This window comes from Anarrhichthys ocellatus, unplaced genomic scaffold (genome assembly GCF_004355925.1).
Source record: "Anarrhichthys ocellatus isolate YVR2014 unplaced genomic scaffold, GSC_Weel_1.0 scaffold10, whole genome shotgun sequence".
Taxonomy (NCBI): Eukaryota; Metazoa; Chordata; class Actinopteri; order Perciformes; family Anarhichadidae; genus Anarrhichthys; species Anarrhichthys ocellatus.
This window is the reverse complement of record NW_022280040.1, coordinates 9,607,297-9,620,341: the sequence shown is the minus strand read 5'-3', so window position 1 is coordinate 9,620,341 and position 13,045 is coordinate 9,607,297. Positions and strand designations below refer to the sequence as shown.

Sequence of the window (13,045 nt, the reverse complement as noted above, 5' to 3'; positions counted from 1 at the left end):
CCTGTACTTACTTTAGCCCTCTTGTTTATTTACATCCGCTTAGTAAAACACTGCCTAAGATCACAGGCAGCAAACAGGTGCTGTAAATGGGCGGGGAATGTTTGTACTTGTTCCTCTCATAGGTGAGGTGAAAAGTCAAGAGTGTCTTTCGCTGTGGTCTATCTCTGCCCGGCCCTCTTTTGTTGTGAGAACAGAACAGTGCTTCAGTAATATGTGTTGTGACCCGCCCTAGTCTTCTGCTATCTGGTGTTTGACACCGGCAGAAGGCTGATGCTGTGAAATCGAATGCAGTGGGCGAGCTCTCAGCGGGGAGCCCAAAACATTAGCTATTAGCGGCAGGCGACAGATGCCTGTTCTCTGGATTGAGGTGTATCTCTGTTGCTCTCCCATTGCCTGTCTCTCTCATCGCTGTTTTTTCATTATACTTTATCTTTCTGCCATTTTAAGCGTTCCGTCTCCTGCGGGGTCATTAGTGGTTTGGGTTACATGCAAGAGCTGTGGACTGTACTCCGGCTAAGGTGTTACTCAGCTGTTTTCGTGACCAGTTGATTCCCTGTTATTGTGTTTTTCTGTTTACATGAATAAATAAGGAGACAGAGACGGAGTATTGCTGTCTGCCTATGGCGTCCTAGCCACATGTCGAACAGTTCACCAGCAAAAAAATATGAAGTATGAAAGGTTCAACATACAGTAGCAGTGGGGGTGACGGGAAAAGGGCAGAAAGAGGAAAGATGCTGGCAAGGGATCTCTGGGAAAAATCTCAAAAGCCGGTTATAGGTGTTTTTCTGAAAATGTGCAAATGAACGGACACGTGATAAATCATGTGGTGTAACCTTTCTCAAAGATATTGAATAGTTCAGTACATACAAAACCTGTACGGTGGGTTCTGGGAGACAAATGATCTGGCAGCTCTGCAGTGGAAGTCATGAGTTAGAGTTGCATCAAATTAACATTTTCATAATTGATTAGTCTATTTTGAGGAGTTGATTAATCATTTAGTTATTGAAATATAAAAACAAAGTCAGAATTGTACTTCAAGAGTTCCCACAGCACAACATCTTTGAATTGTTTGCTTTTGATGGATCAGCAGTCCGTGAAAGCAAAGGTGTGTGATTGATGACTGATGACTTGCGACAATGATGAAAAACAATGACTATAAAAGAGACACAAGTTTGACCGTCCCTCAATATTGAATCTATGAAAACGGGTCACAAACATATTGTTTCAGTTTGAAAAAAGATTGATTTTAAAAACAACTGGGCACAGTAGTTTCTAGAAAACATTGCACAAACAGCAGTAAATAGTGCATATGTTGGACTGTTTCAAGCAGCGGATTAATTCACATGCGGTGCTGAAACACATACGGGCCATTGTGTGGCATGTCATCGGATGAAACGATGTGGGCCGTGAACACACAGAAGACAGAAACAGAATTGCATGTGCGTGTAAACAGAGCCACTTTCGCATGCATCCTGCCAAAATATCTGTGGCTGCCGCTGTGCATAACCCATCCTGTTAAACGTTGCACATTATTAAACATGCCATGAGCAGAAGGCCACACAAAACAATATCATCATCATAGGAATGGAGGAATTATTTCCAATGACAGAGCCAGATGCTGTTGGTTTCGTGGCTCCCTGTCATTTTTTTTGCTCTTGCTTAGAATCAGCATGATAATCAGAAAATGAAGAGACTGACAGGAGAGAGCCCCAGCAGGTGAAAGTGAAAGCACTCATTCTGACAGAGTCTGACTTACTCACACACGACTGTCTCAGCGATGCGTCGACTGTGGGAAGATTTGCTAGAGTGTGGTTCAATCGGGATGTTATAGAATTACACTGAACCAAGAAGGAACAAAAAACAACCTTAAAATCTCTCTTTGAAGCAGCTTCTGGAAAGAACTCCATCAGTATTCTTTGCAGGGCTTGATATCCTTTTCTCCGTTATTGGAAGAGAGCAGGGGAAGCAGGATTTGGGCGTTGCTCTACCTATGCAGATGAGAATCTTTTCCCAGATTACACGTGTTTAGTGTGCGGCTGAGTATTTATCCTCAGCTCCTTTAATCCAAGTCGATGTGGAACAGACTTTGCCTTCCCTTTCACTGTCGGGGCTGGCAGTAGGAATTAGCCGTTACAGCCACTGCACTTAGTCAACATCACCAACAACGATAGTCGAGCTGCGCAATTTGCATGTAGAGATGTTTGAAACATGGGGATTAGTCAGGGGTTCTCAGCAAATCTTAATCCATATGTATGTAAAAAAATTTATATTCATAAAAAAATTCAGTGGCTATCCTTCAAAGTGTGTGCCAGTCATAAGTTGCATTAATGTCTCGTTTTAGCGCTGTGCTCTAATGTTGTCACATGCATTGTGGGAGATGGAGAGCAGCAGCCTTTGAAGTCTGTCAGCTCCTATATCCCATTTAATATCAACATATGTTTATCCGCTCGATAATCCCGACAAAGCTGCTATTCTACTGGAACACACAATGTTGGACCAGCTGTCCTGCTTTAAGTCAGTTGTTGAGACTTTGGTGTATCTTATTATTGTTATCATTTATGGGAAAATATCCAAACTTCTTTTTACTTTTTTGTAATTGTTTTATGGTGTTTCACTTAATGCATGCAGTTTCATTTAGAAGGATTTTCCCATTTTTGTGACCACTTGGTGGGATTACTGCGTAGCATGTCGGTGAAAGTTATTTTACCAAAACTCAAAGAGTTCCACACCAGCCTCCACTTCCAGGGTCATCGGCTCATTTGTATTGAGTTGTTCACAATGGACAGAACTCCTGCCTCTGGGTACCTCTGGCTGGACAGATCTTCCCACGCTTTGATTAAAAATCGGAAAACAAACAACAGCAGTTCTGTGTTTATCAAATTTAGTGTTATTTCAAATGTACTTTGCAGTGGGTACATGCAGTGGTATGATATCTGTTGACCATGTCAACCTGTTCTCACTTCAAACTCAATACTGCAGCTCGTCCCGTCGGTGTCTTGTACTGAGACACAGAGGCACCCTTTAGTGTCTGTATGAGATGCTCCAGGCCTTCAACTAACTTCATTATAAACCCATCAGCGTTATTATTAAAGGGTCAGAGCAACTGTTGTAGTATAGGCTATACAGTGTGCAATGGCAGGTGGGAAAAACAGACCCGGGGCTTTCACCGAGGAGACTGCTGTTCATGTTCTATGTGAAACTAGAAGTCAACATTGATTTATTTAGATTCCGTAGTCATGCTAGTCATGTGAGTTGTTAGTCAGTCCTGTTCAACATCAACCACAATCTTTTCATAAACCGAACTTCCCATGAAGACGTGCCTTGACAGGTTATTCTTGCCACGTCCAAAACGGACGCAAGAAGGAAGAAGGGTACGTAGAGCATCGCAGTATAAAGACTAGGGACACTTACCAAGCGTCGGTAGGTGACGAACTGGGAGTGAGAATGTGTTTACCAACAGGGTTGAAAGCTCCAGAGAGAGCGAGCTAAGTCGACCCTGAGAATATTTTGTCACACAGCAGGTCTACAATGGGGTGTTTTAATGTAATCACCAGAGCCTGGCAGAGCTGGCGATGTCAGCAAGAACGCTTTTTGTCTCGTTTGCAAATTGAGCATTCTGCGCCCCCCCCGTTCTCCCGGTGCAAGCTCGAACTTGACGCACTCCGTTTGAGAGACGCTTCGTATCTCACTGTATAGAACCCTAAATGAGATTCCGGAATCGGTTATTTGCTTTAGTTCAAAAAAGGTCATCTCAGAACAGCAAGGTCAAACTCTGCAGTGAGCAGCGAGGACCCATTTCATGCTTCAGCAGCATTTAAATAATGTATAACTTTAAAATCCACCCCAAGACGAGATGATTCTCAATAATATCTCCTCTTTAAAGAACACAGAGTTGCACATGCAGGTGTAATGCACATTCTTGTCAAGAGATTAGCAGAGCCTCACTGGAATGCTTCGTAAGAAATTCAGCAAACCTTGCAGTTATTTTTTTTACTGCTTCAAGGCCATCTTCAATATATAGTTTTGATATAAAAAAAGAACAGTTTCTCTTTGTATTTTCCATTCCCTCTTAAGAATCCCTCTCTGCCTTTCTTCTGAGTGGCCTGATGTCTCTCCTTATCATAGTAAATGTATTTCTTCCTGCCACACTTATTATTCACCGCGCTGAGAAACACAGTAAGCCCCACAGAAAGCCTTGGTTGTGTTAAAACAGTCGACTCAAACCTTATTCTCCAATGTTTTTTAACTAAGCCCACTCATCCTGCTCTGCTCTGATACGCGACTTTGACCTCACAGGGCGGTATCACTCACCACACGCCGCTCTGACCTCATAGGCACGGACAAATTTTTAATAGCACTGTAACTCCTCAAGTCTAAACTAGTTTGTATCATCTGCATAATGGCACAAATAGCCGGCAGAGTCTTTGTTGCCTGTTTGTACTTTTTCACAGTCGACCAGTTTGAAGAGCATGTCCTCATCTGTAAGGATTTATGAGTTTCAATTTAATTGGAGGGAATTAGTGGACATTTAGCTTCTAATATCCATCAAATTAATCTCTAACTCTGTGTTTCTCTTCCCCCTCCTCTCTCTCGCAGGAAATCCAGAATGGGTTCCGGGATTAACCTCTGCACTTGGTAGAGCGACCCAGAAGTTCACGTCCGTTTGCACAGCATCTCACAGCCTGGCAAATTCCATAATGTAAATATATCTTGGCCTTTTTTCTTTTCATTAAACCTTCAGCTTTGGGCCATGAACCTTAGAGGATCTACCCGGACCGCTATTTCCTCAGTTTGGATTTAGATTCCTCTTTTACTGGGACTACTCCACGGGCCTGCAGCGGTGGCTAGTTGTGGCGGCTGCCGCGGCGGGAGCGGGAGGACCTTACAACTTTGGAACACGGGGATAACTTTACAAAAGCACGCACCACCATGAGGATATCTACCACCTCCTGCCTCTGTCCCTTTCTGGTCTGCCTCTGTTTCATCCAGAGGTGCTGCGGGGTGAGCCACCACGGCCCCGCCAAAGTGCCCTCCAAGAACCAGACCAAACTGGCCAACGGGGAGACGGAGGTGCACCACAGGCCGAAGCGAGGCTGGATCTGGAACCAGTTCTTTGTTTTAGAAGAACATTTGGGACCAGAAGCACAGTATGTGGGAAAGGTAGGATTGTTCTTTTTATTGAACTGTCTGCAAAAAAAAAAAATCATTTTATCCCAGGGAACTGGTTTTTGAACATCTTACTTGGCATTTTCCTCTCCCCTCTTGTTTATTGAGGAATGGGTTACAGCAGGACAAAGCTGTTCTATTGAGGTAGATTGCCACGTCGGCATTGTACGCGCGCTTTTTTTATCTTCTGATGTGGAAATTCAGCGCTCATTTGTGAAGGTGTGTAGGTGTTTGTCAGTACAATGTTGGACTGATTTCCTCTCATGATAATGTCCAAAAAAGGTTTTATTATCTGTAATTAGGGAGTGGCTCTCAGCATGTCTGCCACTCTCTACATCAAGCTATCTCTGAACTGGAATATCAGATTTGCTCTCTCTGTGGGAATTGAACCCAGATTTGATCTCTTGTTGGAACATGAACCACCACAGTTGGAAATCGGGCAGTTCTGCAATGGGGACATAGTAATCGGGGGCCCCTCATAGCTAGAACATTTTATGAATGGAATTTCAGAGTGACCGATGTGCCTTACAGAGGAAACGATAGTGGTGGGTATTCTTTCTGCTTGTGCATGGCCCGGTTGTTGGTGGTGACTTTTCTGTTAGCTCCACAATAAGCCACAGGGAGCTGGTTAAGTCCTCTGCTTGCAGATTGCCTGCCCTTATCTCCTGAAATGTTAAAATGTGTTTCTCCACTGCAGTGATCATTATTCTAGGCACTCAGGCACACACTAATCCCCTCAACTGCACTCAGAGAGAAAGAGAATGAGAAAGGCAGAACGCTCCTCTGACTGCACATATGTCTATATTTCAACAACGGGTGCCATTTGTTAAGGGAAAATAGAAGAACAGAGGGATGACATGCTTGGAAAAAAAGGTGAAAGGGAAAAAAAAACAAAACAACAACAGTAAATATCGCTTTCCAATACTGTTTATTGAAAAAAAACCTGGGGTTTTAATCACAAATGTCCTTGCGAAGCAGGGAAGAAAGGTTATTTATTGGTGAAACATGTTTTAGGTAATATTATTTGACGAATGAATGAACCATAAAATCCCACAGTGCCAACAAAAAGAATCCCTCAGCATTCACGAGGCATTGTGTCCCCAGTGTCAGACAATAGCAAAGACATTTGCAGCATATTCAAAGGTTCATTTTGTCGATGCGCTAACTGCACCGAGACGTGGTTACTCACTTACACGTTAGATTCGTCCGCTGCCTTAAAGTTCATGATTGTTTGGTTGGCTCATATTGCTAGTTCTAGTCCTACCTTAAGGCTGTTGTTTTTCTATGTGTGTGTGTGTGTGTGTGTGTGTGTGTGTGTGTGGCGGGTGCCGCTGATGAAAGCAAAACAAACATAAACAGCTAATCCTGGATGATGATAAAGCACTGAGAAGACACAAAAACATTATTAAGGAATCAATTTGACATGCATGTTTAAAGAGATGAGGTCTCCAGATGGTTAGCACAAAAAAAACATTTAATTATGTGGGTTGGGACTTGAGTGCAGTGTCCTAATGTGGCCAGGAGACAGAATGACCCTTAATTAGATGAAGACAGGAGAGGAGGATTAATGCATTCAGCACGTACAGCGCTGTATTGTGTGTTTTTTTCTCTCCCCCTCCTTCCCTTGCTTGATTAAAAACTCTGGACATTAGCGAGCAGCAAATGAGCAGTTCCACTCGGGAATTGCCAACACAGTCTCTGTCGGTTATTGCTCTCATTGAAAAATGGGACGTTTTGAAACAGACGTTTTGCACACAGAAATTCTAATAATCGTGTGGTCAACATACAATGCAGACGTGTGCTCAGAAACCTGCACGGTTAAACATCACACAAGCATGCCGTTATGTAAGACTCGGCCTTGGCAGTTGGTGATGTTATGTGTGCTTTTTCTTCTAGTCTCACATAAAGGACAGCATAGAGTGACTTCTGTGAATAAGTGAAGCAGCCAGTCTGTCAAGAACAGTTTTAATCCCCTTGAGGTATCCCATAATCCTCAGTGACACCTTTCTGGGGAGGCTCACGCATTTTGGGGAAATGACAGCTTTGTGCATGAGTGAGGCGCAAATGCTTGCTTGGGGACAGGGCTTGTCCAGATACGAGACAGGAGACAACCCGTTCTCCCAATGGGAGGTGTGAATGTCTCCACGTCAATCTGCTCAGCGTGGGGCCTTGAAGTTGTCGGGCAGGTTACGGTCTGGATGGTAATTTCTCGAAGACTTTGCAAATCCCCAGACCCTGAATGAATGTGTGTTGCGGTGAACGGTCTGATGCAACTTGGTTTGAGGACATGGTGCAGCTTTTATGATGAAAAATATCAGTCAGGTATCCTTGAATTGATCCATGTTTGCCCACTGCTAAAATATACAGTAAATAAAGTGAGATTTGACGTAACCCCCCCGGTCGTATCCTGTGTTCATTTGCAGGGCAGAGTAGCAACCTCTAAGAAAGGTGCCTAAATGTTTTATTCATACATCTAAAAATGGATTGTGCTGTGACAGAATCAGGCAACTGTCTTGTTGTATGTACAGTAATAGCTCAACAGTGGAAAGAAAAAAAAAAAGCGAGGTCTTAACATAAAATTGCTTTTCACTCACTCTTTGCAATGCAGGAAACGAATGCATGCAGATTGGAATGTTTTCAGTATTAAACCAGTGAGGTGTTACATGAAATAACAAGGAACATTTCACGGTCGATGTCACATTATTAGTATGCAGAGTTGGAAAGAGAAACATCCTGAAAATGGCAGATATAATACTCATCAACCACGGATACATTTTTCTGACACTGAGGCATGTACATATGAGTGTGGAGGTGGGTCTATGTCTCTATGTGTAGCAAGGCTTCAACTAAAGGTTTTTATGCCTCAACGACAGCTGCAACCGGAGACATTGCGTTTGTTGGTTGTCCATCCATTCGTCTGTCCCTGTCTTGAGAAAACAATAGCTTAGGAACAGCTTGAGGGAATTTCTTCAAATTGGGCATGAAAATACACTTAGACTCAAGGATGAAGGGATTAGAATTTGGTGGTGAAAGATCTTGGTCATTGTGACATTTTGCACAGACAAGGACGTTAACTGCTGGTGGTGGATGCAGACAACCGCTTGGCGGCAATAATATTATTTATTTTTTATTATTGAGCACTAGACAGACTGTATAGCTGGACAGTTCGAAAATATGTGAAAGTAACCAACTATTTAGTTGATACATCTTCTCGCACAGTGCCCAGATTCTGGTCTACCCGGGTTTTATCTATCCGTCAGTCCTAAACTCAAAGATATTCTACTTCCTTCATTTCATTGTCTGCTGTCTGGATCGCAGGTGACGTCGGTTAACTTTTACAAATGTGATCTGTAGGCTTTAGCTTCTATCTTTATATTTTACCTGCTGCTGAATCTGTTTGATATCCTGGATTTGTCCTTCAAACTCATACTGTAGACCCTTCCATCTGTTTCTCTCTGAAATCGCTTTCTTTAAAAAAAAAAAAGAATGGATAATATCTATGCAGGGACTGTAGTTAGTGACAGTGTGGGCTACATGGTAGCTCTGACAGTTGAGGAAGTACCAGCGGGAGGCGGGGCTTAGCAAAGGGTCAATCGTACACTCGGTGCATGCACCAACATGTACATTCAGTACGAGTTGTGTGTGTGTGCGCACTCATGATTCATTGATTTTTCGAGGCAATTTGGATCAACAGTCTCTGTTTGGGGAGGCTCTTTATTATCTGGTCAGGCATTGAAATGCATCTGCTGTGCCGTGTGCTTGATACAGTCACACTTTCACCAAAAAAATTATGGTGAAACAAATTAAGCGAACCCAGTGAACACTTCCGCTTCCATGGAGTCACCAACTGCAGAAAATAACACTTGAAGAGTGTGCTGTCTGTGCAGGCATGCTTAATATATCCTAAGTGCATTCCCCTGTCCTCTGGCTGAGACGTTCAAACGTATTAGCACCATTTAGACACTTGAGGCTAAAGCCATTTACCCTCACTCGCTGCCAGAGCACGAGGCAGAAACTTCATGTTTTCTCGAGCTGATCTGCTGACGGTTTCATTTCTGTTTCGTACCAAATATCATGTTTTTAGCAGCAGTTAGAGAGAGAGCCACTAAATGAGTGTCAGAGTTGCTTCTGGGACTCTAATAATCTCATTACTGTACATCGAGAAGTCAACCATCCTTCTGGGAAGACAACGATTCATTCTGTTTCTCCCCGCAGATGTCAGAATAGAGGACAACTATCGGGGCGGATTCTTCGTGATGCATCGGTAGCACGTCTTCGTCACACCCCTCATCACTGTCTCTTGATGTATGGTCATTAGGCGGGCCCTCCATCATCAGGGCTTACTGTGACTGTTACAAATCAATCGAAGAGAAGGGGGGCACTCGGAGGAGTTGATTGGGAGGGACCACGGTCAAAATGTGGTGATAATCAGACAATCAAGCACGCCCACATAGAAAGTGATTAAGTCCTCTTGAGTGAAGTATAAGAAGAGCCGACATTTAATCAAAAATGAACCCCCCCCCCCCCCCCCTTCACTAATTGCAAATATGAAGCCAAGGCACGGATCATCAGCTAGGGAGCACAGCCTGCTTATTTCTCCTTCCCCCCCCCACCACCACCACCATCACCATCATGCACATTGTTGATGGAATAAATGCCCAAACAACCTGACTCCCACCTTCAACTCCCGTTTCTGCATCAGCAAGGCTTTCAACATCAAAGCTATGCAGTTTTAATGAATCTCTCCAAAAGCAACATGAAGTAAATGTTACGGCTGTTTGTCCAGTGCCAGCCTGATTACTAGAGCTGTGAAATCACGACAAAGAGCACGCAGATAAAACAAAGATGCTGCGCTGGCTGTAGTGCTGCAATGAATCGATTATTAATCGTGAGTTCGGCTTCCGACGGTCAAATCAAGTAATCGGCTGCGATGTAAATGCATCTAAACTTCGCGGCATATCAAATCAAGCGCTTCCTAACTAACAGCCAGCCACCGAGGGGCGACCGAGAGGTTTTGGCTTCACTTTCAGGGAGCCGTCATGCTGCTGCACACCACCATGCAGCTGCAGTCCAGAGTAGAAGACTAGTAACAGATAGCTGAAGAAAACATTTTAAAGTCTTATCTTGATGCAAATATTTGTACATCTGCAGGAATGTAGCACAACACGAAAGTGAAAGCATTGCTCTGTTTTTGAGTGCGTAAGTGCGATATAATGATCCTAAAAACATTGATCAAAATAATTAGGATTCATCATTCTGGCCCTAGCAGGCAGTGATGCATGTACTGGGTGCGTCTTAGTTGACCTCGCTGGAAAATGATTTATAAATCAGCTGGATGCAGCTACCCTGGTTGTACTTTCACATATTTTATGTGTTTCGCCTGGTATAGAATTTGATCCTGGATTTCATCTAATTAATCGTCACATCCAGAGTTTCATGTCGTTCCCCTTGTTTGCCTTCTTGTTCTCTACCCTACAGTTGATAATGACTGCGAATAACAGCAGCAAAGCGATGCCCTTTTGTACAAGCAGATAGCAAACAAGGCTGGCTTGGCACATACATTATGTGGATCTGTACACTGAATAAGACCAAGACATTATCAGTGACATTCACCAATAATGTAATCCAACCAGGCACATACATTATCAGGATTTGCATGATGGAAAAGGACAAAAGCTGTTTCAGAAGAGAAAAGACGCGTAGGAGCAAAATAGACAGGTCGAGCTCAACAGAGTCTTCCCTCAGCCGGGGCAATGCAATTGTGAACATTGTGTTACATGTCATGTACTCCTTTTCCAAAAGAAGTTGATATATTCCATGCTTCATTAAACTTGCATGGAAAGATTGAGTTTTTTTGACAACCTTAAATGGGACATGAGTTATGTATGTTTAAATTGCAGCATTTTTGGCCAGTCAGCAGAGAAATTGGCAGGAATAGAGTAATTGGCTACTGGAGATCTAAACCACGGTCATCGTGCACGATGTTCTATTGGTCCCAGAAATGGAGCATTTGCTTCTTCTTTTATCTCAACAGGTTTTTCTGTGGTGGTCGGGCATCATTATAGCAGTTTTGTGCAAATCCATTCATCAATGTTTGTAAGTTATTATGTTGGTTGTAAGGTAGGACTAACTAGCTGCTGGCTAACAGGGCTACGGATCACAAAAGTCACGGTTCAGATTGGATCACGGATTGGATCAGAAGAAGAAAACAAAAGAGCGGCAACTATTACTTTTAGAGATGCCATGATCGCGTCTTTTCAGCCAGCAACAAATGGAGAAACAAACCAATGTGATTCCAGTATTAGATCCAGCTCTACTTGCAAAAAAATCTGCTTGTAAAACTGCTGTTGTAGTGGCAGATATCTGTCAGGTTAGGAGGGCTTTGTTCCCCTTTTCTCCCCTTAAGTGACTGAGACACCGTGCAAGCGGTACGACGGAGTCTAAAGTACGCTGTTTGACTGCGAGCACCAATTAGCTTGTGAACACAAACAATTCAAGGCTCCTCTCAGCAATGAGTATGCACAGCCCAAACAGTGGAAACATGCAACTTGTTGACAAAAGAAAGTGAAGATCCACCCTCTCTCTCGGGTTGCTCCTCTGGGCATATGATGAAATTATAAGTGAGGTTCTCCTTGAGATGGGAGTGTTTTTCGCCGGCGGCTTCGGAGCCCCAGACTCCGTTGATCTTTTTAAACTCCTCAGCAATGCATTGCCAGCTGCCAGCCGCCAGCCGCATGCCAGTCGTCTCTTCCACTAGTCTTTAATAATGTCGGCCGTAGAGACAGAGAGATAAACGCGATCCCTTGTTTTGATGACCTGTGGAGGAAAAGGATTCCTCTACAGCACCGCGAGTCTTTGTAGGAAGACGACAAGACAACAGATGGCAGAGGTCTGAATTTCACCTCTCTCGTCTCCCCGGACTTCACTGATCCGTGTGTATGAGATATTTCCATTCATTTCCATTCATTATATATTGCATGCACTGCCATTTTCCCCCTCTCTCGTCCAGATTGCCACACATAAATCGGAGGCATGTTGAGCTCATTTCAGCCTTTTTACACTAATTACATAAAAGGCAAGTTGTCATGAAATTTTCTGTGTGATCAAAAAATGAAGCATGAATAAAATAGCCCAGCGCTGTAGTCAAAAAGGCAGTATAGCAGCACCCTCTGCAGAGAAATGGAGCCTTGTTTGTCTTTTCTTTTTTTGTTAATCATGTGACAGAGCTTTGCCCCGAGCCCAGTTTTGTACAATCAGCTTTGACTAAGAAGGGGAGTATGTGAAATACAAACTGAACTAAACGGCAATGAGGGAGGTCTCTGTCCAGAGGAACTCAAACAGTCTTTTCTTTGCATCTCACAGATGGTTAGTAAGCCAACTTAAAGCCAGGAGATAAACAGTATCAGTGTAAGATCTATCAATAGTGGTTGTTATATATATATATAAATATATATAAAAAAAAATATATATATATATTTTTTTTTTTGGGTCTTAATGATGCAGTTAACTTTAATTATTTGAATTTACTTTACTGTTCCAATACAAATTAACAGTGAACAATTTTACCTGATTGGTCAACGTAATACTGATCCTTTTTAACTTACCATAGCAACCCTTTATACCCCAAAGGGTGTAAGTTTAATTCATGTGATAGATTAAAATATTTGTGTTTCGCTGGAAATCAAAACAAGGATTTGATAGAAACTGATTATTATTTTCTTATTCTGATGATATGTTACATATTGAAGAATAAAGATGAATTCATACAGTGTGTAGGACACATCTGTCATGAGTACACAATGGACCATGATGGGGTATTTTGGGAGATGAGGGTGATTTTTATAGCAATCAAGACCACCTAACATACCGAGAACACCTG

The 13,045-nt window shown here is 42.8% G+C and overlaps 1 protein-coding gene across 2 annotated transcripts in view; it reads left to right on the top strand.

Moving 5' to 3' along the window:
• Positions 1–13,045, top strand: part of LOC116385204 (cadherin-18) — a 141,031-nt gene that overhangs the window by 76,636 nt on the left and 51,350 nt on the right. For both annotated transcript variants that reach the window (XM_031850458.1, XM_031850457.1), the window contains exon 2: positions 4,597–5,160. In XM_031850458.1, coding sequence (XP_031706318.1) covers positions 4,930–5,160 — 231 coding nt within the window. In that variant the 5' untranslated portion in view covers positions 4,597–4,929. The remainder of the gene's footprint in view (positions 1–4,596; positions 5,161–13,045) is intronic.